Genomic DNA, 27,689 nt, shown 5'->3' on the forward strand with positions numbered 1-27,689 from the left:
AGCCCCCTTCCCACCATGTGACCTAATCCTCATTACACCTGCTCCTCTGCAGGGCAGCCAGCCCGTCCCCACCTTGCCTAAATAAGGCCTGGGGAGGTTTGAACAAGAACTATGCTATTCATGCCTGAAACAGCCAACTCCCTCCAGTTTCATGGCAAATTACGAGGGATTGAGGTTTACTGTGAAGAAAGGCTAGACCTGACGATTAATCAGCCTGGTCATATGGGGATCAAATTAAATTGGACCTGAGGCCTCAGCTCCAAAATGGAATCAAATTTTCTCTCTTGGCAGGATACGTGCATTGGACTGAGACTACAAACACAGCCTGTCCATCTTCCTTCTTTGCATACAGATATTGGTTTGTAATTTTAAAACACAGCAAAGAGGTGAGACAAGTACTACAGTTTAAAGTGAATGCAGGGCTTCTATTCAATTCAGCAAAGATTTATTTTGTCCTTTTCCCTGAGAAGTCTCTCAGTTAGGTGTTAGGGGTAAGAAGGCTGCATAATACCAGATCTGCTTCTTCAGGGAGGTCAAAATCCAGTAAAGAAGATAGACATGCTATTAATATAAATTTGACTATTAAGCACAAGAACATACACAAAGCTATAGAAACCATTAATTGTTGTTGGGGATTAGCAATAACTTGTACAGAGAAGGTAACATGTGAGCAGTTTTGAAAGATGTGTGGTAGCTTTGTGCTCTCTCTCTCTTTGGGCAGACACTGTGAAGTGTCCTGCAGTTGCGATATTTTCTTTAATGGTGTCTGACATTGTTTTGCACCATTACTGCCTCTCATATTCTGTGCATGAGTATAGTCCAAGGCTAAAAGCAGTAATCACCTTTGGAAACTGCCAACAAACATGAATAACTCTTCTGGGGCCAACTTTTCTCAAGGAAGTAATAAAAGTACTCTTGTGGCTAATGGCAGTAAGCATGAAAGTCTCTTTCTGGCTCTCTCACTGCCTTGTGACTTTGGACATGAAATACAATGTATCAGTCGGTTGCCTTTACCAAAACGAGCTCTTTGTGATGGCGTTAATCAACCAGCAAATGAGTTGTAAGCACTTACCTATGTGCTTGGTGCAATTCATTGTCACTTTTCTGAGTCACAGAAGTGCAGAAAAGATGAAAACTGGGATAGAAAGGATACCAGTTGCAATGTATAAGCAGCAACTTTGTAATTTTAAAACAGAGTATCAGTTTCAGAAATAACTAGAGTGGCCACTAAAGTATTTATGCAGCTTGAGAATTTTAGAATTCTAATAACTTTTAGTCCTTGCCTCACCTTCTTCACTAGAGATCACCTACTGTGGTAGTCCAGGAGCTTTCAATGCTGTTTGTCGATATTTCCAGTTCTGTTTTTGGAAACACAAGGGATTACATTTCGTCAGCTCCCTGAGTTTAGGCCCAGCCATATGTTTTGCTTTTACCAGTGAAATGTGAGTGGAAATGGCATTTCATATCTGAGTCAAAGCACCTAACTGCAGTGCTCAGTTACACAACCCTCTCTTCTGCCTCAGCATCATGGAAGCCTTTTTTGATAAAGAAGCGCTTTGCTGAACCATCCTAAGGAGGCGAGCTTCCTTAAAAAGTCACGTGGGGCTGTTGCTTAACTAAAAAATGGTAATAACAGTGAATTTTTTGTTTGTTTCTTGGAAAGCCACTGAGATTTAGGGGCTGCTTTTTACTTCAGTATAACCTAGCTTGTCCTTACTAATGCAACAACTGAATAACCATTATTAACTATATTAACATGTAAGAAAATGGAGTAATTCAGAACACACCCACCTTAGGTAGACTGACACACAGAAGTCATCTTAAGTTATTTCTGTGCATAGTAAGGCCCTTTATACACAAACCTGCAGCACTAATTCGAATTACCTTTTTTTTTTTTTGAGATAGACTCTCACTCTGTAGACCAGGCTGGAGTACAGTAGCACAATCTCGGCTCACTACAACGTCCGCCTCCTGAGTTCAAGCGATTCTCCTGCCTCAGCCTTTCTAGTAGCTGGGATTACAGGCACCTGCCACCACACCTACCTAATTTTTGCATTTTTTTTTTTTCATAATTGAGATTTTATTGGTTGAGGATCAGTACAGACATTTCAATTTGTACACAATTCTTAACATATGTAACGAAATTCTAAAAAGCCATGTATTATAATTCTTTTTTAAAGTTATTCCAGTGACTTTCCAGCTTAAAATATGGAAGCAAATTTTCCTTAAGAGGCTATCAAGTACCAGTATCTTCACATGTTGGTCAGCTGTTACGTATGGCCCACTAGTTCACAACTGAATAGCATGTACACTACATATTCAAATCTGTAATCTTTCACAGCACAGTAACGAAGTTAGTAGGCAAACAGGAAGACCACAACCAAACATGTTACAGAGTGCACACAATTCCGACAGGGAGCGCCATGATCGAGGAGTGGTTTTCTTTAGGAAACAATTCTACTAAAAAACATGAGAATAGAAGTAAAATAAAATGTTCAAGACATTAAATGCAGGACTGACTCCATATTGCCATTTAATATGCTTTGTATTATAGGATATAAAAACTAACCCCCCATCTATGGAATGTTAAGCTGGCACCCGAGACAGTCAAAGCCTCCCGTAATTCAATATCCCACACTATTTTCTGGTTGTACCAAAAAATAAACAACCAGCAAATGATTTCACCTCTTAAAAAAAAAAGCATTTACACTTAAAAAATGGGATGAGGTGGGATTCCCTCCTTCTTAAAAATGTTTCTAGAGCTACTAAAAAACTTGCATTTACAAAATAGTTGATAAAAATATTCCTCTGGATTGTACAAGAAGGGAGACAGGGACCACTGGTAAGACATGGTATATGGTATTAATCAGACTTGGCTTCTTTCTCTCCTGCTTCATCAGAGGCTGGACTCTCCTCAGTTTTCATTTCCCCGTTTTCTGCAGGTAAATCTTCTTTAGTTTCTTGGTTAGCCACTTCGGCCTGTTTTCCCTTTGCTCCCCTTTTCCCTTTTGTTTGCACTTTTTTGTCTGAAGATTTATCCTTCGCTGCTGCCTTTTTCGGCTTCGCTTCCACTTTGGCAGGAGGTTTAGCTGACAACCGCGCCGATCTCCTCTTGGGCTCTTCCTTGGCGGCCCCTTCGGCGGAGCTGACCTTCCTCTTGGGCATCCTGGCGGTGGGGAAGGCGCGTGCCGGGTGCCTGCGGGCCGCGGCGCGCCGAGAGCCTTCGCGAAACTGGGCTGCCTGGCCGCTGCCACTCCTCCCGCCGCCCGAGCTGCTCAATTTTTTCATTTTTAATGGGTTTCGCCATGTTGGCCAGGCTGGTCTCGAACCCCTGATCCCAAGTGATCCACCTGCCTTGGCCTCCCAAAGTGCTGAGATTACAGGTGTGAGCCACCGTGCCCCGCCTCTCATATTTTTTTTTTTTTTTTTTTTTTTTTTTTTTTTGAGACGGAGTCTTGCTCTGTCGCCCAGGCTGGGGTGCAGTGGCCGGATCTCAGCTCACTGCAAGCTCCACCTCCCGGGTTTACGCCATTCTCCTGCCTCAGCCTCCTGAGTAGCTGGGACTACAGGCGCCCACCACCTCGCCCCGGCTAGTTTTTTGTATTTTTTAGTAGAGATGGGGTTTCACCGTGTTAGCCAGGATGGTCTCGATCTCCTGACCTCGTGATCCACCCGTCTCGGCCTCCCAAAGTGCTGGGATTACAGGCTTGAGCCACCACGCCCGGCCGCCCCGCCTCTCATTTTAATTCTCATATCAACACTATATGATAGGTAGTACTACCCACATTTCACAGGTAAGATTCACAGAGTTCAACTAACTTGCCCAAGACCACATGTAATTGGCCAGTGTGATGGCAAATCCTAGGTTCTCTCCCTTAAACTTGCCGCCTCCCAGGATTGATATGGATGGTTCCCTCCTGGTTCTATTAGTCTGTACATATTCACATGAAGCCAAATCCCACATGGGCCAGGTAATTCGCTTCCCTTTCTTCCTATGTTCTCTAACCTCAGTCTCACTTGAATTCTGTCTGAATCAAGTGTCTGATAGACATTTCCCTTCAGTGTCAAGGAAACCAAATGGAAGAACATGGATGGAATGGGGAAAATCCACCCTGATTTCTGGAGAAAACAAACCACATAATTGGTCAACAAGGGTGATCATTATGTGAAGCACATGCAAAATTTTTATGTCGCACGTACGTTTAACAACAACAACAAAACAGAATTTCAAAAGCTCTCAAAAGGCTATCCACTCTGGTCTTCTAGAAAAGATAGGCCAAGTGCGTTGGCTCACACCTGTAATCCCAACACTTTGGGAGGCCGAGACAGGCGAATCACGAGCTCAGGAGATCGAGACCAGCCTGGCCAACATGATGAAACCCCATCTCTACTAAAATACAAAAAAAGTTAGCTGGGCATGGTGGCACACGCCTGTAATCCCAGCTACTCAGGAGGCTGAGGCAGGAGAATCACTTGAACCTGGGAGGCAGAGGTTGAAGTGAGCCCAGATCACACCACTGCACTCCAGCCGGGCAACAGAGCAAGACTTCGTCAAAAAGAAAAAAAAAAAAAAAAAAAAAAGAAAGAAAGAAAAGAAAAGAAAAGAAAAAGAAAATAAAGGAAAAGAAAATAAAAGATGGTTGTAACCAACCCAGGGCAAGTGTTTATCAGTATTAACTTCCATGGTCTTCAATAAAATTTTCACTATTTCATGCCATAATTTGTTTGGGGGAAACTCCCAAGTTTCCCCATATTTGCATATGGTCTCGCAGTCCAACATCAAGGTTATTATATGCAGGACAGACGGACGCTCTTTCAGGGTTGGGACCCTGGCAATCTTATCAATTGATGGATCTCAGTGCCTCCTTTAATGCCAGGCAGTAAGCCCTTAGAGACATTTATTAAACAAATACATAAAGTTAAAGAACTCATGACCACTGACATAGAGTACAAAATAAACACATAAATAAGAATGTGGTTTTACCAAAATGAAAGGAAGACTCACTTTAGCCAATCACATGAATGATTGTCCCTTAAGATCCGGGTTATGCAACCATAAGTCAGTCACATACACGTCTTGTTAAAGTCTAAACTCAAAAATGAAAAATGATTTCTTCCTGCACATTTAAGCTGAAAACCTCCTTAGGGGTTTCTGTTTTATGCACACTAATTTAATATTAATAAGAATTATATTGCTACGCCTAATATATGACTTTGGTGAGGGAGGAAATGTACATTGGGGCTTTTGGACATCTTTGGGGATCTGCTAGCATCTAGACTTGGCTTTCACAAGTGTAAACAAAAGCTCAGTTGAATGAGCAATGGACATGCCTTGCCGAGTTGCTGATTAGCAAAAGGCTATTTGAGGAAACCCACATTCTTCTTTGAAGTGTAATTCACCTTGCTCAATAGCACACGGGACAACTGAAATTTTTGAAGTGACCATTGCTATTAAACTGTTCTGGCTGGGTGTGGTGGCTCACATCTGTTATCCCAGCACTTTGGGAGACCGAGGTGGGTGGATCACTTGAGACCAGGAGTTCCAGACCAGCTTGGTCAACATGGTGAAGCTTCCTCTCTCCCAAAAACACAAAAATTAGCTGGGCATGATGGTGCACACCTGTGGTTGCTGCTACCTGGGAGGCTGAGGTAGGAGAATTGCTTGAACTCGGGAGGTGAAGGTTGCAGTGAGCCAAGATCAGAGCACCACACTCCAGCCTGGGCAACACAGTGAGACCCTGTCTCAAAAAAACAGAATAAAATAAACAGTTCCTAATTCCAATGTATGTGTCATCATTCCACAGTGAAGGTAAAAGAGAAGTCACCAGAAAGATTTTATAAAATCTCTCTCTCTACACACACACCCACTCCAAAAGGTAGATATACGAAGGTGTAAAATATATCAAGCATATACAGATGTATAGCACGGTTCTACAAATCTACAATTTGCTATGAACTTGTCTGCTGTCCTTTGAACTATTAAGCCAATTCTGAATCCCGAGTCAATTTCCTTTCCTTCCTGCTGTTGGTTGTTTCAGGGCAAAATTTAAACAAACGCTTTGTCCACTAAAATTATGTCCGGAATTGGTGGGTTCTGGGTCTCGCTGACTTCAAGAAGAAAGCCACAGACCCTAGCAGTGATTGTCACGGTTCTTAAAAATGGTATGTCTACAGTCTGCTAATGTGTTTGCACTTTCTTCCTTTTGGGGCGTTCATGGTCTCACTGGCTTCAGCAGTAAATCTACAGACCTTCCTGGTGAGTGCTACATCTCATAAAAGCAGCATGGAACCAAAGAGTGAACAGCAAACAGATTCATTACAAAGACCTTTATAGTAATAATTAAAAAAAAAAAAACCACGCCCCACACACCTCCCACACAGTGAAAAGTCACCTGACCACGTTGTTGCGGGCTTGTTCGGGCAGGCTGCTTTTATTGCCTTATCTGGCCCCACCCAGATCCTGCCGATTGGTCCATTTTACAGAGAGCTGATTGGTCCATTTCAACAGAGTTCTGATTGGTGCGTTTACAATCCCTGCGCTAGACACAGAGTGCTAGACAGAAAAGTTCTCCAAGTCTCCACTAGGTTAGCTAGATACAGAGTACTGATTGGTGTATTTACAAACCCTGAGCTAGACACAGAGTGCTGATTGGTGCGTTTACGATCCCTTAGCTAGACATAAAGGTTCTCCGCGTCCTCACTGTACTCAGGAGTCCAGCTGGCTTCACCTAGTGGATGTGGTACTTGGGGCTGCAGGCGGAGTTGCCAGCCAGTCCCGAGCCGCGCCTGCACTCAGCCCGCACTCAGCCCTTGGGCGGTGGATGGAACTGGGCGCCATGGAGTAGGGGGCAGCGCCCGTCGGGGCGGCTCAGGAGCCCACAGCGGAGGAGGGTGCTCTGAGATGGCGGGCTGCAGGTCCTGAGCCCTGCCCCGCGGGGAGGTGGCTAAGGCCCAGCAAGAATTCCAGCATGGTGCATGCGGGCCGGCAGTGCTGGGGTACCTGGCGCAACCTCCGCAGCTGCTGGCCCGGGTGCTAAGCCCCTCACTGCCCTGCGCCAGCTACGCCAGCCGGCCGCTCCGAGTGAGGGCCCCCACTACTGAGCCCGCGCCCGCGCCCACCCGGAACTCGTGCTGGCCTGTGAGCACTACGCGCAGCCCCGGTTCCCGTCCACGCCTCTCCCTCCACACCTCCCCACAAGCAGAGGGAGCGGGCCCAGGCCTCATCCAACCCAGAGATGGGCTCCCACACTGCAGTGGCGGGCTGAAGGGCTCCTCAAGCACCGCCAGAGTGGACGCGGAGGCCGAGGAGGTGCTGAGAGGGAGGGCTGCTAGCATATTGTCACCTCTTAGAATCACATGGAGGGAGTATGGTCGAGGTCATGCATAGGTAACCAGGTTGTGAGCTCTTTGCAGTCACCCAGGCTGTTGTGCAGCGGCATGATCATAGCTTACTACAGCCTCGGACTCTTGGCCTCAAGCAATCTTACTGCCTCAGCCTCCCAAAGTGCTGGGATTATAGGCCTGAGCCACTGTACCCGGCCATGACTCATTTTTTAAAAATCCTTTTCGTACCTTGTCTTGCTATAACTAGGTGTCTAGTAAGTGTCTGTCAAGTAGGCTAAGTAAATACTTGTATCCGGTAACAAAGCTGAGATTATACTTGTACAAACTCTACAACCAGTATTTTGCTGTCAGCTTTTTGATAATGGGAAAATGTTGGTTTTGCTTTTAGGATTTATTGGGTTTGGTTTCAGACTCATTATAAACAATGCTTCATCTTTAACTTTCAAAGTAATGAGCTACAGTACAAAGCACTTTTCTGAACCGTTTGAGGATACGTTGGCGACCCAATATCCCATCACCCAGAATACTTTAGTGTAGATTTTTCCTACTATGAAGGAACATTCTCCTATTAGACCACAATACAACCATGCAAGTCAGGACATTAACATTGACAGTGTTACCCTCGAATCCTCAGAGCCTATTCAAGTTTCTCCAGTTGTCTTAATAACGTGCCCTATAGCAAAAGGATGCAGTCGAGAATTACACAATGCATTTAGTGAACACGGCTCTTCACTTCTCTTTTGTTAGAAACTGTTCCTCAACCTTTTCTTGGCTTCCATGAGCCTGGCACACTTTTCAAGTGTACCAGAGGCTGACTTGATAGAATGCCTCTCCAATGTGCCCGCTTACAGGTGGTGTTCAGTTCAACTGCTTAAGATAATGTGTGCCAGGCTTCCCCACTGTCAACGTACTGGTTTTTTCCCTTTCTTTTCTTCTTTCTTTCCTTTCTTTTTTCTTTCTTTTTTTTTTTTTTGTTAGAAACAGAGTCTTGCCCTGCCACCCAGGCTGGGGTGCAGTGGTGCCATCATAGCTCACTGCAGCCTTGAACTCCTGGGCTCAAGTGGTCCTCCCACCTAAGCCTCCCATGTAACTTGGACTACATGTGTGCACCACCACGCTAGGCTAATTTTTAAATTTTTTGAAGATACAGTCTTTCTCCATGTTGCTCAGGCTGGTCGTGATCAAACTCCTGGACTCAAGCAATCTGCCCACCTCAGCTTCCCAAAGTGCTAGGATTACAGGTGTGAGCCACCACATGCAGCCCACTTGATCATTTGGAGAGATGTGCTTTCATCAAGCAGAAGTCTGAAATGCTCATTACAATAAATTTGAAGCTAGAAGGTACCTTAAAGCTAATCTAATTCAATGATTTTATTTAGGAACTATTTAATTTCTGGGAATAATTTTGCTTATTCTAAATAAATATATGTTGAGTCTTATTTAAAAAAAAAAATTTTGTTGGCCAGGCACAGTGGCTCACACCTGTAATCCCAACACCTTGGGAGGCTGAGGTGGGAAGGCTGCTTGAGTTCAGGAGTTTGAGACCGGCCTGGGCAACATAGTGGGGCCCCATCTCTTCAAAACTTTAAGAAATTAGCTGGGCATTTCGACCAGGAAGTCGAGGCTGCAGTGAGCCGTGATCATGCCATTGCACTCCAGCCTGGGTGACAGAGTGAGATCCTGTCTCAAAAAAAAAAAAAAAAAAAAAAAAAAAGGCACACACACACACACACACCCCACAAAACTTCTGTGATTATAAAGAAGTTTCTGGAGTCAGAGACTCTGTCTCAAAAAAAAGAATGGAGCAGACTTAGGAATGGGAGGCTGAGAGGAAGCTGACTACGGATAAATGGAGAAAGCAACAAAGCAACCAATCCCTTCATGAGCCTGATTTGATTGGGGCTAAGAGGAATTTGTAAACGTACGAGAGAACATAGCCTGCCTTGGGAAGTTGAATGGATTTATGTCTCTCCAGCCACATGAAATCTTTAGGTGATGTACTTCAGATGTGATCGAGGTCAACTGCAAAGAATAGAAAACCAGCAGATAGTGGCCTAAAGGAATAAGGGTAGATTTTTCTTAGAAGGTTGGAGGTTACTGGTTGCTGGCAGTGGTTCAGTAGCTGAAAGATGAAGGCCAATATATCTGATTCCCTTGGCCTTTCTCTCATGATTCCAAGATGGTGCCGTAGCTTCAGGTGCCACATCTGCATTTGAGACAGGAGGAAAGGAAGAGCAGCATTGCCAGACATATTGGTCCTGTTTCATCAGGAAAACAAAAGGCTTATTCAGAGCCTTTCCTCACTACCCCTCCCAGTAGGTAGTCATCCACTGAACATCAGTCTGAGGTCTCACATCATCACTTCCTGCTACACTGGAGCCTGGGAAAGTGAGGACTTCACTTTCCCAGTTTCTATAGTAGAAGCAGGAAAGAAAAAAAGCAATTAGGAATGGATGTTGGGCCCATCAGTCTATTTGTCTGCTACAAGAAGACGGATCAGTTATTTTTCATATCTCATTTGGAAGACAAGAGAAGTTTCAGTTGGACACAAGAAAAAAATTCTTAACCCTGAGGTCAGCCTACTATGGCAGACAGTGTAGACAGTGATGCCTCTATCTTTGAAGAGCTTCCAGTTGTGAAAGATCCGTTATGGGTTTTAGAAGATTTAGACATTCAGTTTCCTAGATCCTAAAGACTGACCAGACGATTTCATTAGATCTATAATCATTTGATTCACTACTTCAAAGCGATATGTTCCCAACCTCTCAAAGCACTGTGAAATACCAAAAAATACAAGATGGCCGTGCCTCCATCCTTCAGCCCCTCTCCCCCTCTATCCACTTTGTTGGAAAACTTCCAAAGGCACTTTGGTTTAGTGGTTCTAAGCATAATGCTGTTTCTCTTATTCAAAATTGGTTTCAAGTATGTCATGAAAAAATAAAGTACTCGAAAAATGAGGTTTAAGTAAAACATCAGGAAATCAAGATTTGTTTAGTTTATTGAAATGCATTTGGAGAAAGCCAAACATTGATCAATTACTTGACTATGATGGGAGCATTTTACAGGAGAGTCACAAAACTTCCCTAGCCATAATATCATAAAAGGTTGTGTGTTCTGCTTTTTTTTTTAAGTAAATACCCTTGCAAATCACTTGGCAAACCTGTTGAGAGCCCATGGTTTCTTTCTGCTTCACCTCGGTTTTGGCTACACCAGGTTCCCTAATGGCAACAGCTAACCTTTTCCAGACAATCCTTCATGCCGCAGGGGAGGAAAGACAATGCCGCATTGTGAACTCACATGAGGTTTGCAAATGTGGTGCAATTTTGGTATACTAGTGGCCTGAACTTTACAAACCCACCAAAGAGTCCAGCCAGCCTGGACTTGTTAGCCAGAAAGCAAGAGAAAGACTTTTCACCACATTTAAAGAAGATCTAAAAGAGACTTTCTTACCTTTTAGACTTTTTAGCAACTAGAATGAGAACTGAGATTGGTTTCACAATAGCCAAACAAATGATCTCTTTCATACATACTTTTTTTTTTTTTTTGAGACGGAGTCTCGGGGTTTCACCCTGTTGGCCAGGCTAATCTCGAACTCCTGACCTCGTGATCCGCCCGCCTTGGCCTCCCAAAGTGCTGGGATTACAGGTGTGAGCCACCGTGCCCGGCCCTCACACATACTTATTTTTATTACATTCCCACAGTCGTTTAGGGAACTCTATTAGCATCTATTGCCTCTGTAGAGTTTTGATAAGTAAAAGCTCTTGTTTTCACCATGCACCAGGCTCTATGTGAAGTGCACCATAAGTGATCCCTAATTCATTTCATCCATTCAACAGATTTTTTTTTTTTTTTTTTTTTTTTTTTTAGGCAGCCTGTGTCACCCAGGCTGGAGTGTAGTGGTGTAATCATAGCTCACTGTAACTGTAAACTCTTGGGTTGAAGCGATCCTCCCATCTCAGCCTCCAAGTAGCTGAAACTACAGGTACCTGCCACGAAGCCCGGCTATTTTTCTTTTAAATTTTTTAGAGATGGGCTCTTACCATGTTCCCTAGGCTGGTCTCAAACACCTGGCCTCAAGCAAGTCTTCTTCCTTGGCCTCCCAAAGTATTGGGATGACAGGTATGAGACACCACACCCAGTTCCATTCAACAGATTTTTATTGAGCATCTACTTATGAGCTGGTGTTCTGTGTTGAAAATACATGCTATTGCTAACCCTCACCATATTACAAGGGAGTTGTGATTAGCTACATTTAAAAAATTTTTTAAATGAAGCTCCAGGGAGAATAAACAACTTCTCCAGGGCACACAGCGAGTCTGTGGCAAAGCTGGGAGCTGACTGTCGGCTCTGTTCCACTCCATATTCCATGCGCCTTACCCGGTGTCTCACTGCTGGCTTCTTCCTGTCAACCGACTTTATCACAAAGGCCCAGCATTTTGAGACTACAATTCACGAACTTTTTTTTTTTTTTTTGAGACAGAGTCTCACTCTATCGCCCAGGCTGGAGAGCAGAGCCTCCATCTCAGCTTACTGCAACCTCTGCCTCCCAGGTTCAAGTGATTGTCTTATCTCAGCCTCCCAAGTAGCTGGGATTACAGGCACGCACCACCATGCCTGGCTAATTTTTTTGTTTGTTTGTTTTGGGGGTTTTTTTTGTATTTTTAGTAGAGACAGGGTTTCACTGTGTTGGCCAGGCTGGTCTCAAACTCCTGATCTCAGGTGATCCGCCCGCCTCAGCCCCCCAAAGTGCTGGGATTACAGGCAAGAGCCACTACGCCAGGCCCATTTCACGAACATTTAAGGTTATTCTGCCAAAACAGGTGACACTCCTGGTACAAAAATTCAAAGGAGGACCTTGCCTTTCAGTGAGGCTGGTATAAAATTTCATTCACTCAGTCCCTCTCCTTCCTCAACTGCTCATCTTCAAAATATGACTTTAGAAGACTTTAGTTCTAGGGATAGCTAATCCATGCTTCTGTTAATCATCTCGGCGGACTAGCCTCAGGTTGGGAATTCAACACATCCTGGCAGGAATATCCTCACAGAAGGGAGGATAAACACCCATCTGCAGTCAGGAGTCCCTGTATGTCTGATCTACCTGCCCACCATCAGGACAGCTTTCAGTGGTTTAGCTCTGTATAGTCCAAGTTCAGGGTTGTGAGAAACAAATGAGATAACACACGTCACAGCAGCTTGACAATTGGAAAGTAATATATTTGGGAGGTCGAAGGCGGGCGGATCATGAGGTCAGGAGATTGAGACATCTTGGCTAACACGGTGAAACACCGTCTCTGCTAAAAATACGAAAACAAAATTAGCCAGGCGTGGTGGCAGTGCCTGTAGTCCCAGGTACTCAGAAGGCTGAGGCAGGAGAATGGCGTGAACCCGGGAGGCAGAGCTTGCAGTGAGCCGTGATCACGCCACTGCACTCCAGCCTGGGCGACAGAGCGAGATTCTGACTCAAAAAAAAAAAAAAAAAAAAAAAAAAAAAAAAAAAAAAAACCACGATGATCCTAGTTTGCAATGCAGAAGGGACTGAACATTCAAGGTGGAGTTGGAGAACCCTTCAGCTCAACTTTACAAAACTTTTCTTTTTTTTTTTCTAGAGTTAGGGTCTTGCTCGTCACCCAGGCTGGAGTGCAGTCGTGTGATCTCAGCTCACTGCAACCTCTGCCTCCCAAGTTTGAACAATTCTCCTGCCTCAGCCCCCCGAGTAGCTGGGATTACAGGAGCTCACCACCATGCCCGGCTAATTTTTGTATTTTTAGTAGAGATGGGGTTTCACCATGTCGGCCAGGCTGGTCTCAAACTCCTGACCTCAGGTGATCCTCCTGCCTCAGCCTCCCAAAGTGCTGGCATTACAGGCGTGAGCCACTACACCTGGCCTTACAAAACTTTTAATAAAAGGTTATTCAATTATGAGTCTCCAAGGAAGGATAATGAAATGAAGCATCTTCTGTCACTGCCCCTTTCTCACTGGTATCTGGGGCATGAAATTCTGAAGAGCATTCATTCTTCTTGAACGTAAACACAACTGTGGTCAACAGTGGGCCCTCTCTATTCCACCAATCTTCTAAAAACGAAATATGATGATTTAGCAAAGAAAGATGTCTAGTGGAATATCCATCACAGCTTCTTCGTTTTTAGACATGGGATCTCACCCCATTGCCCAAGCTGGTCTCAAACTCCTGAGCTCAAGTGATCCTCCTCCCTCGACCTCCCAAGTAGCTGGGGCTACACACTTGACTCCATCACAGGTTCTGAAAGGAAGGTTTATAGTGTATCAGAGCCTCATGAAGGCAGGCAGCTACTTCCCTTGTGGTTGGTGAACCTCAAATTGCCTCTGTATGGCCATAAGCAAAAATCACAGAGACGGATTTTGATGTGTCTAAAGAGGCAGGCACAGCTGGGCACAGTAGCTCAAGCATATAGTCCCAGCACTTTGGGAGGCCAAGGCAGGCAGATCACTTGGGCTCAGGAGTTCGAGACCAGCCTGGCCAACATGGTGAAGCTCCATCTCTACACACAAAAAAATACAACGAGCCAGGTGTGGTGGCATGTACGTATAGTCCCAGCTACTTTAGAGGCTGAGGTAGGAGGATTTTTTGAGCTCGAGAGGTCAAGGCTGCAGTGAGTTGAGATCACACCACTGCACTCCAGGCTGGGCAACTGAGCAAGATCTTGTCTCAAAAATAAATAAAGACACAGGTACAAAGGAAAGGAAATGAGGAATACTTCTGCTGGTCTAAAGCCCTCTGTAAAAAAGGGTGGTGCGTCTCCCATGTACTGAATCCCAGGGGCAAGGCTCATCACTGGAAGCCCATATTCTGCCTCCTCAAATAACTTCTCCAAAGCCCTGGTCTCCTTTCCTCCTTTCCCTCACCAGCCTACTGCCCGTTTCCAACCAGCTCCTTTGTTTCCAGGTTTTACACTGCCATCTCTAACTTTGTAACTCCTACTTGGAGAGATAAGCCCTTTGTCAAAAGCCGCATAGTGTCTTCCAAAGACTGGTTTACAAAGACGGAGCTGGGTAATGCAAAAAAAAAAAAAAAAAAAAAAAAGTACTCCCTGCCAGGAGGGGTGTCAAGGCTTCAGTCCCACCTCTGCCTCTTGCATGTTACAGCATCTTGGGCAAAGCCTTTCACTTCCCTGAGCCACCGTTTCCACATCTGGAAAACTGGTAACAATCTCTGCTTTTGTGTTCCATATAATCAAGTGAGATGTGGCTAGAAATGCTTGGAAATACTCTCTGTAAATCTGAAAGGTTCTGTTTCCCCCTTAATTATCCTATGACACATATAGTCATTCAGTAAATGATTATTGAGTACCGCTGATGGGCCACACTGGGCTGAGCCCTGGGGATACAGCAATAAATATGGCATGTTCCCTGACCTCAGGGAGCTCACCTGGGGGTGGGGGACAGCAGTGTCATGGGCAATTAAAATAAACTCAGCTAAATCTCATCAGTGAACCCAGGAGTGGTGCCCAGCTTGGACCAAAGGGTTTTGCAGGGAGAGGGCTAACAACACAACATTCTCTGGTCAGAGAATAGGAGAATTTGCCAAGAAGAGAAGGTGGTAAAGGTCATTCTAATCAGAAAAGTAGCATGGACTGGTGGGCGCGGTGGCTCACGCCTGTAATCCCAGCACTTTGGGAGGCTGAGACGGGCAGATCACCTGAAGTCAGGAGTTTGAGACCAGCCTGGCCAACATGGTGAAACCTCGTCTCTATTGAAAAAAATAAATAAATAAAATAAAATAAAATAAAATAAAATAAAAACATTAACCAGGCATGGTGGCAGGCGCCTGTAATCCCAGCTACTTGGGAGACTGAGGCACAAGAATCACTTGAACCCAGGAGATGGGGGTTGCAGTGAGCCTAGATTGCACCACTTCACTCCAGCCTAGGTAACAGAGAGAGACTCTGACTGAAAGAAAGAAAGAAAGAAGTTTAAAGTATGGCAAGTATTTATTTCATTCTAGTGCGGCATAAGCTAAGGAGGCCAGGGAGGTGTGACACTGGAGAGTCAGGCGGGAGGCACATGTTGGGTGCCATGCTGTGTGCTCGTGATTTATATATAGTGCAAGGGGTACCAGGTATTGTTCTAGTACATTCCATGTATTAACTCCCTTAATTCTCCCAGCAGCCCCATGAAGTGTGTCCTATTATTGCTGCTGACAGAAGAGGAAATGGAAGCACAGAGAAGTCCAGTAACTTACCCAAGGTCACACAGCTAGAAAGTTTGCCAAGGAGTTGGGTTTTGCCCTAAAACTATTGAGAAGCAACTAAAAGATGTTAAGCAAGTTTAGAGAAGCCTGATCAGACTGACTTCTTCTTCTTCTGGTGCTCTCTGTTTCTAGGCTTTTAGATAATTTCTTGGCAGCCTGCATTAACTAATAAAGTATATGTCACTTTCTCATGTGGAAATTTATATTGTTTGTTTAAATACTTAGTGATTATCTCCTGGGCTTATCAATGAAGCAATCCAGTAATTGAAGTCTTCGGGAATGGGGTAGATTATAAATGGAAATTTGTACTTAATGGTTGATTATATTTAATGATCAATTAGCTTGGCTAATTTTGCTTTCCTCTTTTCTGTAATAACCTTTTGTCAGGGATAAATAGAACAATCAGTGGATTTGAAAAATACAAAAGCTTATAAATAAGACGCAATATATACCAAAAAGCCTTAAACTATTCAGACTCTTTTTTAGTTCACTTTAGTTCCAGGAATTAAAATAAACTCACCTTAAGTAAATAATCAGGTACACTAAGTTACCCATTCAAGAAGAGTGTTATTTAGGTAACAGACATGAATTCCTCCTGATGCTTGGATACCATATAACCTTTCTAAACAAATCAATTCTGGTTTATCACCATCAGCCAGCACTGGTGGGAAGCTCAATCTTTTTTTTTTTTTTTTTTTTTTTTTTTTAGTTTTAGTTTTCCTCTTTTATCCATCCTTTGGAATTGTGGAGAATCCTTGGGCATGTACAATACTGGAATTTAGGAGAGGTGGTTCCTAGTTTCCCTAATGAGGCTTCCACGCATATGGTGATGGGCAACACCACTACTGATGACATCATGACCCTTAGGTAGAAGTCAGCCACAAAGGCTGGGTGCTAGAGCTCATGCCTGTAATCCCAGAAATTTGGGAGGCTGAAATGGGAGGATAGCTTGAGGCCAGAAGTTTGAGACCAGCCTGGGCAACAAAAATATTAAAAATTAGCCAGGTGTGGTGGTGCATGCCTGTAGTTCCAGCTACTGAAGAAGCTGAGGGAAGAGGCTGGCTTGTGCCCAGGAGTTCGAGACGGTAGTGGGCTGTGATGGCACCACTGCACTCCTGCCTGGGCAAGAGAGAGACCCTGTCTATTAAAAAAAAAGAAGAAGAAAGAGAGAGAGAGAGAAAGAGAAAGAAAGGAGAGGAGAAGAGGGGGGAGGGGAGGGGAGGGGAGGGGGAGGGGAGGGGAGGGGAGGGAATCAACCACAGGGACGCAGGGTAGTTCCCACCATCTCCACAGTTGCTCTTCCAGGGTTCTGCTAGCTTCAGGATGCCACCACCAGCCTTTTAGGAATCCAGCCTTCTTTGCGGTCTTGAAATACTGTGCCCTTTACTTCTAGAAGTTCAAAGCCCCCAGCCCTTTCCTGTCTAGGTAGGACTCCCCAGTATATTGGACTTCCAGTGGACTCACCTTCTTGAGCACACTTTTGAAAACAAGGAACTGTTAACTTGCCCCTAGGACTAAGAGAAACCCAGATTGCTGTAACCCAAAGCCCCACCACATGGGCTCTAGGGAAGGAAAGAAAGACTTCCGTTGTTTTACAGTGAACCTACAGCCTAGAAAGCAGGCACAGTTTATTCTCAATGTATTCTGTTGCATTCAATTTTTAATATATCTTTTGATTACATTCATGATAAATCTAGAAAAACCTTAAATATCCTATTGAGAAGATATACACTGGAATAATATACAGCAACTAAAGAGCTCAATTTAAAAAAAAAATTTAGTGATTTGAAAACAGGATCTTGATATTCTCATGTTTTAAAAGTAGGTTGCAAAGCAGGGTATGCAATTTAAGACTAATCTCGGAATTTATTTACACATACACACAATATTGTGTCATAGACAATCAGTGCTTGTCTCAAGAGTAGGGGGACTATGATTGAGGTTTATTTTCCTTTTTAGGCCTCCGTGCACTTTTCCAATTTTCCTGATTTCTTCATATACTTGAATTACTTTTGTTTTTTGTTTTTTGTTTTTTTTTGAGACGGAGTCTCGCTCTGTCACCCAGGCTGGAGTGCAGTGGCCGGATCTCAGCTCACTGCAAGCTCCGCCTCCCGGGTTTACGCCATTCTCCTGCCTCAGCCTCCTGTGTAGCTGGGACTACAGGCGCCCGCCACCTCTCCCGGCTAGTTTTTTGTATTTCTTAATAGAGACGGGGTTTCACCGTGTTAGCCAGGATGGTCTCGATCTCCTGACCTCGTGATCCGCCCGTCTCGGCCTCCCAAAGTGCTGGGATTACAGGCTTGAGCCACCGCGCCCGGCCGAATTACTTTTGTAATAATACTCCCTGGCACAGTAAGTACAATGGTGCTTGTGTGTGTGTGCACGTGTGCGTGTGTGTGTGTGTGGCACTGGTCCTTTTCTTGGAGTAGTTACCTCATGTAAATGAAGCACTGACCCTTCTCAACAGACTTTGGTTGGGAATAAGAAATTAACTTGAAAGGAGAATAAAATAACAATGTGGAAAGAAAAATACAAAATACAGAAGGTATAAGACAAAAACTTAAATATTTATCAGGATAACAGTACTGTAGTATTTTTAAAATACTTTTTGTTTCTCCTTTAGAGATATAATCAATGATACAAATATGTATTTTGTTTTGGCCAAAATTAGCTCTTGAGCAATGTGTAATTTTCAGTAATAGGCTTAATGTTTGGATATCTGTGTTGAATCGTGGATCTTTTTTTTTTTTTTTCCGAGAAAGAGTCTCACTGTGTCACCCCGGCTGGAGTGCAGTGGCGTGATCTCGGCTCACTGCAACTTCTGCCTCCCGGGTTCAAGCAATCCTCCCTGCTCAGCCTCCTGAGTAGCTGGGATTACAGGCACACGCCACCACACCCAGCTAATTTTTTTGTATTTTTTAATAGAGACAGGGTTTCGCCATGTTGGCCAGGCTGGTCTTGATCTCCTGACCTCAGGTAGTCCGCCCACCTTGGCCTTCCAAACTTCTGGGATTACAGGCCTGAGCCACTGAGCCCCGCCTGAATGGTGGATCTTTTACTAATTTGCTGTGTGACTGAGAACAAATTGATAACCTCTCTGGATTACTTTACTCAAGTAATCTTTACTCAAAGATTACTTTGTCTATCTTTCATTTTTACTTTGTTATTTAACAAATGCTTCCGTAGCACCACTATGTGCCAGACACTCTTCTAGGTGTTTTGTAGATATTAATTAAGTTAATCCTCAGTACTACCCTATGGGAAAGGTATCATTCATTATCCTTACTTTATATGTATAAGAAAACTGAGAAACAAAGAAGGGTCAAAAAATCGTCCAAGGTCACACAGATACTAAGCAACAAAATCAGGATTAGAATATTGACTGTCTGGCTTCAGATTCCATCATATTGAGCTCTGTATTATGTTATGCTGGACTAAATGACATTTACACGTCAATAATTTATTGTGTGTAAAACACCTGGACAGTCCCAGCCATACTACTTCCCTGTACTTCCAAAATCTCTTTAACTTTTTGTCCCCTGAATTTTCATTTGGAAATCTAATTGAGAAAATTATCAAATGTAGTCACTCATTGGGCCCCACAATTAGTTGAAAGCTAGGGATATTTTCAGACCTTGAAAAACGTGAACTTTAATGGGAGGTCCATTAGGATAAGCAAATTTGGACATAGAAAGAGAGAGTAGTCTGCTAGGATCTATGAGATGACCCTAATTGACGGAGAGCCAACTGAACTCAGGGATGATGGCACCTTCTGTTGAGATGATGATGACGATGATGATGATTATTATAATGACACTAACACATAACAAGTACCAATCAGGTGCTAGAAACTGTGATATATATAGATATAGATATACTTGTTATGTATTAGTGTGCCGTATATATACATATATATACACACACACATACAAACACACAAAATAGTGCACTTTTCCAAAACTTGGCCATATATTCATATATATATATGTGTGTATGTGTGTGTGTGTCGTCTAATACTCACAACAACCTTCTGAAGAAGTGAAACTTAAAATTTGATTCCATGACTTGCCTGGATAATGCTACTAGTTAAGTTGCAAAACTGAGACTACAATTCAGGTTTGTCTTACTACAGAGCCTAAACTCTTAACCAGTCTGTCATATCCAATTACTACTTAATAAAAATAGGCAAATTGGTAGAATTCCAGCTAAGGTTAGACCCATTGTTACCTATCCAATGAAAACTTTAGGCATGGTGAACTGAATAAAGAAAAATGGCCTGAGAGAGGAGCCACCTGGAAGGTGACTGCCTTGTGTAAGTGGACCAAAACCTAGGGAAGAAGGCTTTGGAAACGTCTGCACCCTGGGGGCCAAGGACCAAGGGCATAAGGCCTTGTGATGATCCTGAATGAAAGTGCCATGGACCATGGCTAATGACAGGAAGCTGCAGTCTATGAAACTTAGCAGATTTTGGAAGCATAGCAAATGTCCCCATTCTTCAGAGCTAAACAAACTCAAATCTTAGAGAAGCTTGGTATAGGGTTCAGTTAAAAGATGAATGAGTAGGGCCAGGTGCGGAGGCTCATGCCTGTAATCCCAACACTTTGAGAGGCCGAGGCGGGCAGATCACGAAGTCAAGAGATCGAGACCATCCTGGCCAACATGGTGAAACCCTGTCTCTACTAAAAATACAAAAACTAGCTGGGCGTGGTGGTGTGTGCCTGTAGTCTCAAGTACTCGGGAGGCTGAGGCAGGAGGATCGCCTGAACCCAGAAGGCAGAGGTTGCAGTGGGCCGAGATTGCGCCATTGCACTCCAGCCTGGCGGCAGAGTGAGACTCCATCTCAAAAAAAAAAAAAAAAAAAAAAAAAAGATGAATGAGTAAATCTCATTCACATGACTGGATCCAAGAGATGAATTACTGAAGCGGTCTTGAGAGGACAATTCTCAACTCATTTATGTTTTAATTAAGACCAAGAGAAACTAATCCCTTTAAGAGTTCTTGTGATTATTTAAATCCCTCATCTTTGCATCCATGAAATTGAGTGCAGGAGAATGACTTGAAAAATGAAGAGATTTGTTCCTTTGTTTCTGAGAAGAAAAGGTAGGAGTAGGGAGAAAGTGGAAAAGCGAAAGCTAAGTGGGAAGAGTTGGGGAGGAAAGAAAAGAGGCAGAGAAGAATCCAAGTAGAAGGAAAGCTGGTGATTAGTCAAGAGGCCAATGGGTTACTTCTCATGCACCTGCAGGAGAGAGAAAGGAAAGGTGGTCCAAAAACAAAAATAGACTCTGGGAATTACTTTTGTATGCCTGACACCTCCTCCATCCCAAAATTGATGGTGACTTACCAGTGGTCCCTGGGCATGGTGGGTGAAGGCTGAGATGGGGGACACATAGCAACTGAAGATGGGGAAGGCCCACTTACATCTACCATAGTGGTTTCCCTTTGTCATAAATGAGGACTTGTGACAAATCCTCAAATTTACCTTCCAAGTTAAAATATAGAATCATGAGAGTTTACATCCAGCTATTCGTTATGTTAAAGAGATAGTTTATGTCATATAAAATACAACAGTGCATTTTTCCAAAATCAGATCATCAACATACACATAGAAATCTTACGTAAAGGTAAGCACTGTATACAAATGTTGAATTCTAGTGAAACACTTCAGCAGGCACATCCTGAGGAGTGAAGTGTACTGATGTCTGCAACTTACTTATAAGTGCATCAAAACAATAAGATGCAGTGATGGGTGAATAGAGGGGTGGGTAGTTTGATAGATATGTGACAAAATAAGCACAGTACACTGTTATTCATAGAGTCGAGGTGGTTTGTGTATGGGTGCTCACAATTGTTTAGCTTTTTTGTATATTCACAAAAATGTATAATAAAATGTTGGGAAAAAATCTTACTAGAGAGAAGAGGTCCTTTTAAAAGACGGCACCCAGACACAACATAACCAATCTTTTTTGATTACGCCATTAAAAATAAAAAGCCTCACTGAATACAGAGTGCTTTCTTTTATCTTAACCTATTTCTTTTGTCTTGCCTGCCTTTTTCTCTTTGGCAGACTAGTATAACACAAATATTGGTACTTGGTAAAGGCGTGTTTTATTACTATGCTTAAAACTTAGGAGAAAATATACTATGCTATTGTTCTTGCGGAATATGTTAATGAGAGAAATCCAACTGTGATTGTCAACTAGGAATATCCCATTTGGTTATATGTAAAAATGCATTTTTTCACTATAGCATTTGTTAACTAGTTAATAAATAGCCAAGAAATGTTAATATATTATCTATGAAGAATTTTAGTTTAGTTTAGATTTTTGTTCCCTGCTAGCAATGAGGTAAAATAGAAAATACACTAATATCCAGAAGTGACTGCAATTGTTAGGTGGCACTGTTACTCATTCTATCTTAAAGCATAACACATTTGTGTGGACTCTATGCATGCGTTCCTGTGTGTTTAAATTTTAAATCACTCTTTGTAACTGCAGCTGATGTTCTCGAGCAATTGAGAGTTTTCAGAAGTCAAGAGGAGGAGATAATTTTTTGCCTATGTGTCTCATTCCCACCAAAAACAAAACAAAACAAAACAAAAAACCTTGCAAAATACTGTTAACCCATGATTGTCTAAGATTTCACCTAAATTAACTCATGCTGATATACTTTCAAAGTTGATTATTTTCAAATTACCTGCAAATGTAAAGTGATTCTATATCTTTTTCACCTATGTTATGCTTATCCAGAGCATTATAAGTAAGATATATCCATAAATAGCAAAAACATTGCCAGTAGTGGATTAAAACTTACCTGATGAATGTATTTTAAAGTGTTATGTTTATTTATGTTCAATTACTTAAATAAAGTTGAAAAGAAAAATTGATTTTTCAAAGAAACAATGGAGTTAGGATTTTTAAAGTTAGCAGCTCTATATAATGGATCTTATCTTTTTTATGGCAAAACAAGCAAATTTCAATATCAGGCACTAACATGCAATAGTAAACTCTTGCTTGTATGTTATGTAAAAGACTAATAGTCTGGCACTTGCATTCCTAAAGAAACAAGACATTTTCCAAGACTATAAAGTATAAATACCTGAATGATCAAACAATGAGCTTCAAATTACCCATTTTTATCAAGTGAATATAATTAGTTTCTAATGAGACCCAAGAAAGTGACAAAGTCTGATCTGAAAGTATTCTTAGATGATCTTAGGATTCCTGTATCAAACATCAGACATGTAAACCGATCTGTTCAAACAATGATGACTCTGTTCAAACTTCAACTACTGAACAGCTTTAAAATGCTAGAAATTAAAAACCTTTGCCGAATATCCAGACTATGTTTTAATAATAATAATAAAAACACATTAGCACGTAGGCAGTGTGGGCTTTTGAAAAGTCCTTTGTCACTAAGTCAAGCCTCTTTCTTGAAAGATAAGAATAATGGGTTCAGTATTAGAAATGTGAGCTATCTAAAGAAAACAATATAGCAACATACTTGATATCTACTGAATTGCTTGCTATTTTTAAACAAATTATTCCCTAAGTAAAACTGTTTTCCCCTTCTTTTTGAAAAGCATTAAAACCTTGAGTGTATTTAGTTAGATAAAGGGAACAAAAACTATATTTAAATCACTTTTAAAAATACCATGTTTTCATTTGTACTTAGAAAAACACAAGGGGAAAAAGTTGTGAGTTATCTCAAGGGTAGTGAGAATAACAATAAGCATAAAGTAACAATAAGCAGAAAGAAAAGATAACATAAAAAAGCATGTTCTTGCTGAAAGCCCACAATGAAAAACATATTCAATTATACAAATGATGAGAAACACAACTTACCTGCTCTGACAACGGTATTTGTTGGGTCACAGGATAAGGGAAGGGGTAAAGCTGTGATAATGGATTGAGGAACGTATCAGAGTTAAGGATCTCATGCAAAAACCCCAGAACGTTAGAAAGGTGTGTTTCAAACCTACCTTCCTCCCAGAGGGTTGTCATACCTCCGAAGCCCTACCTTAGATAACCACACTTAAATCACTTGACTAGCAGAAACCCACATACTACCTTCATACTATTGAAAGTAAAATTCCAGAAGCCATTGTGCCTATTAATGATTACAGTCTGTTCTCCAGGGAGGATTTATGATCCATGCCACCTTCTCAGGATGGCACAATTACCCTGAGATGAACCGTGCAGCCTGTCCCAAAAAGTTCTCTTTAGTACAGACTTTTACTCCAGAGTGAGCAGGCATAAACATAGCCAAAGTTGTACCGAAGCTTCATTTAATCACTGAATTGAACATGCATGCTTTTAATAAAAGCTGTATAGAGTTATTACTGATTGTCTCTCCCGAGCTTCTTTGTAATCTGAGAGGCTTCTGACACATCACACCAGGACTAAAGTTCCCGGAAAGGATTTCTAACCTGAAAGAGACAGACAGGCGTTTCAAGGAAGAAACAAACACATATGCTACATCTCGGCTGCATTTTAAAACTACTCTCCCAGAACAGCATCCTACCTCCCTTTTAGTAAACACATGCTTGTAGACATTAAAATAAAGTGGGTATATAAATTAACAAATCAATGCTCTTCTGTATCAAAAAACTCATCCATGACAGGCTCTCCATTTCCCCAAACACGTTTGGGGTAGAGGCATTGGAAAAAAGCAAAAATGTGAACCAAAGGAAAGAAATATGGTAACCTAGGAGAATATTCTTTGCCAGGCTTTCACAGTTAAGGTAGCAGGATGTGCATGCACACACACACACACACACACACACGATGCCACTTTTGTTCCAGTGTGAGATAGCTTCACGGGTGCCGGGCATGGTGACATACAATGGATATCAAAACCACACAGTCAGTCTTAGCAAATTAGGTAAATTAGAGATCATTTGATGGTATTCTATTGTTGCTATTGTAATCACAGTAATTTTCCCTGGTAATGGTGCTTCGTGATGAAGTGCTGTTCTCATAGGATAATTGTGAAAGATACCGAAAGATGCAGGGATGCAGCATCTGGTTTTAAAAGCTCTTCAGATTCAAATTGGCATTTTACTTTATCTTGAAAATTTATTAGAGATTCAGATCATGCCGGTTTAAATGGAAAGGTGAAAGCAGGGTAATTTCAATCTATGAATTATTCAGTCTCAGCCTGGCGAAATTGCCATCCATGAACTGATGCTCTGACAGTCCCTTCGCAGAGCCTCCATTACGCTTGTCATTTTTATTTCTTTATCTACGATCTCTTCCTCAGTTACCGAGCTTGTCCCTTAGGGCTCAGCTTCACAAACCAAGTATTTCAAATTGGCAATAACCTAAATGTGCCGCTGTTTCGAATCGCTGTCTCCACAGGCTGTCTTTTTTTTGCTTTTTCCAAATCATTAAAAACCACGTCCATGATGATGTTTGCTAGGCTCTTCGATTAGATGAATTAAAACACGCATACACACACACACACAGAGAGAGAGAGAGAGAGGAGGGCATCACTGCGAAGAAGAGTTATGTTCCGCTAACATCACAAGAGAAGAGAAAGTGATGCTTTCTGCTTCCTTCTTTGTTGTCAGCGTGACCCATCCTAGCTGCATAGCATCACGCAGAAAGAAGCCAGAGCTAAAGGCGGCTTGCCTGGCACCCTGATTTCCAGCCAGAGTTGATGAGGACTGCATGGCAGGCAGGCTAATCCAGACAACTGTATACTTAGCGAGCACGATTATTTAGGAAAATCAGAAAAAGCCATTGGATGACCGAAATTAGACTGTCATTCTCCCGGGCTCCACCTGCACACAGACTGCAGTCGCAAGGATTCTCCACTTGATGGCTGGTTGTGTCACTGCTAGTCGACAGCTGTCCCGCATCCAGAGAGGACTGGGAAAGATTTAGATCAGGGAGTCTGGTTTCTCCTTTAAACCGTGCTCTAACTGAGGAGTGGGGATCTGCGCCAGCCCCGTGACCAGCCTTAAATGTGAGCTGGGGAGTCACACAGCATCAGTGCGGTGAGTCGCTCGCACAGGCCCCAGCCAGACAAACCATGGCAAGCATCCTCTCCTTTGTCCTAGCCTTTATTCCTGCAGGTAGAGCAGCGTGGCATAAGAAGCCCCCAAACTATTCACACACATGGTGGGAAACCAGCCGTGCTCCATCAGAAGCAGTTTGGTTACAAGTCTCCGAGCAGTACCTGCTCAGCTGAAAATTCGCGCTGCCAAGTTAGAAGCCATCGTGTACATTCAGGCTGCATCTCTGCTCCTGGCTAAACAAAGGTAAATACTCCTCATGCAAGACACGCTAAGTAGTAGCAGGAGAAGAAAACTTTAAAACTCTGTTGCTTTGTGCCTAGTTGTCTGCCTCTGCTTTGCTGCATTGCGACTGGGAAACTGCAGGAGCTGGAGCTGGCAGTTGCGATAATGCAGAAAGCAGCAGCTCTGACACAGCAGTCAGCTGACTTGCGGGGTGTTATCATTCAATGTCCTCTGCAGAATCAGACCAGTTTCTAAGGTGGCACCAGACAGATGACCTTCAGTGGAAAGAGAGGCTTAAGGAGTGCAGTCTTTCTCCATCCACACCTGGCAGGGACATCTTACGTTGCTTTTCTCTCAGACAGAGTTTTTAACTCACAGCCTTTAGGACTTAACTGTTTCTGTCCTGCTTGCTAAGATGGCAGGTAATTCTTAGGGTGACCACCCCCACGCGAGCACAGGTTAAAGCCATCACTGTCCCTCTCGCTTTGGCTGGTTTCAACGTTGCGAGAATGATTGTGGGAGAATTCCTGCCCACATTTTGGTTTGAAAAGCACACTTCTTTTTTAACAGGTAGAAATGGCCTTAAGCTACTTGTATGCTGTAATGAACTAGTCAATTGTACCTAACGGAATGGCAAGAGCAATAGGGAAAACTGGAAGGTAAATTAGTTCAGCACTAGGCTTAAATCATGATCCGGTTGCTGTAAGGCAGTGTGCACGCTCTATCGTGAAACGCAGGTTGTACAACCCAATTAATCTGACAATGGAGCAAAAGTCTTGTATGGTATTACCCCAGTGGTCTGAGGAATTGCTAAAATAAGAAGGCAGTCATTACCAGGCATTTGTTTAATGACTGTAATCATACCGAATTAATTTAACTTGCTGCAATGTTTAACAGAAAGTCAATTACATATTTGTGCTAAAAGAATAACAATACTATAGGGATGATGCTCTTTCTTCTAGTTTTGAACTCTCTGCTGTCTAGAAACTTTTTCATGTCAAAAGTTCACATTGTTCATTCATATCAAAAGAACCAAATGAGATACAAACAGAAAAATACAATTTATATGGCAGAAGTGGGAAAAATCATGGAAATTCCTCAAAAAGCGAGTAGCACAGGTCAGGGTGGCGTTCCTTGTATGCTTTCATACAAGATGTTTTGTATCATTCTCGCTTAGAAACATAAGCACCTGTCCTCAGAGAGGCTGGTCAGGGATGGTTCTTTACTAATCAATGGTCCAGCATGGTGGCTCACACCTGTCATCCCAGCACTTTGTGAGGCCAAGTTTGGTGGATTACCTGAGGTCAGGAGTTCAAGACCAGCCTGGCTAACATGGTGAAACCTCTTCTCCACCAAAAATACAAAAATTAGCCAGGCCTGGTGGCAGGCACCTGTAATTCCAACTACCTAGGAGACTGAGGCAGGAGAATCGCTTGATCCAGGGAGGTAGAGGTTGCCGTGAGCCGAGATCACGCCATTACACTTCAGCCTGGGTGACAAGAGTGAAACTCTGTCTCAAAAAATAATAAAATAAAATTCTGTACTAATCAATAAAAAGAAAATAATTTTAATAGAGAAAACCCATGTAGCTCTGATCGACCCATATGTGGGGACAGTCTAGCCACATGTAGTAGGTACACCCTCCCACAGCCCCTTCTTGTCTTACAGCACTCACTGCCCGCCTGTGTCATAACGTTTTGTTCACCTCGTGTCCTCCTCTGTGAATCTGGGAACTCTTTGAGGATAGGGGCATGACACATTTATCTCACTGGCCCCAGTGCCTTTAGCCTGCCTGGCAAATGGCAGGTCTCCACAGTATTCATTACAGGAATGAGGTGATGTAAAGTCATCTTCCTGCCGGGCACGGTGTCTCATGC

At 42.8% G+C, this 27,689-nt stretch overlaps 1 protein-coding gene across 1 annotated transcript; it reads right to left on the reverse strand.

The window, feature by feature from the left end:
* Nucleotides 1-2,733: 2,733 nt before the first annotated feature.
* On the reverse strand, nucleotides 2,734-3,276 carry LOC126953856 (non-histone chromosomal protein HMG-14-like). The gene has a single exon (XM_050789557.1). It carries the CDS (start codon nucleotides 3,163-3,165, stop codon nucleotides 2,863-2,865), a length of 303 nt encoding a protein of 100 aa, XP_050645514.1. The 5' UTR covers nucleotides 3,166-3,276; the 3' UTR covers nucleotides 2,734-2,862.
* Nucleotides 3,277-27,689: the final 24,413 nt, after the last annotated feature.

The sequence above is a fragment of the Macaca thibetana genome, chromosome 4 (genome assembly GCF_024542745.1).
Source record: "Macaca thibetana thibetana isolate TM-01 chromosome 4, ASM2454274v1, whole genome shotgun sequence".
Lineage (NCBI taxonomy): Eukaryota > Metazoa > Chordata > Mammalia > Primates > Cercopithecidae > Macaca > Macaca thibetana.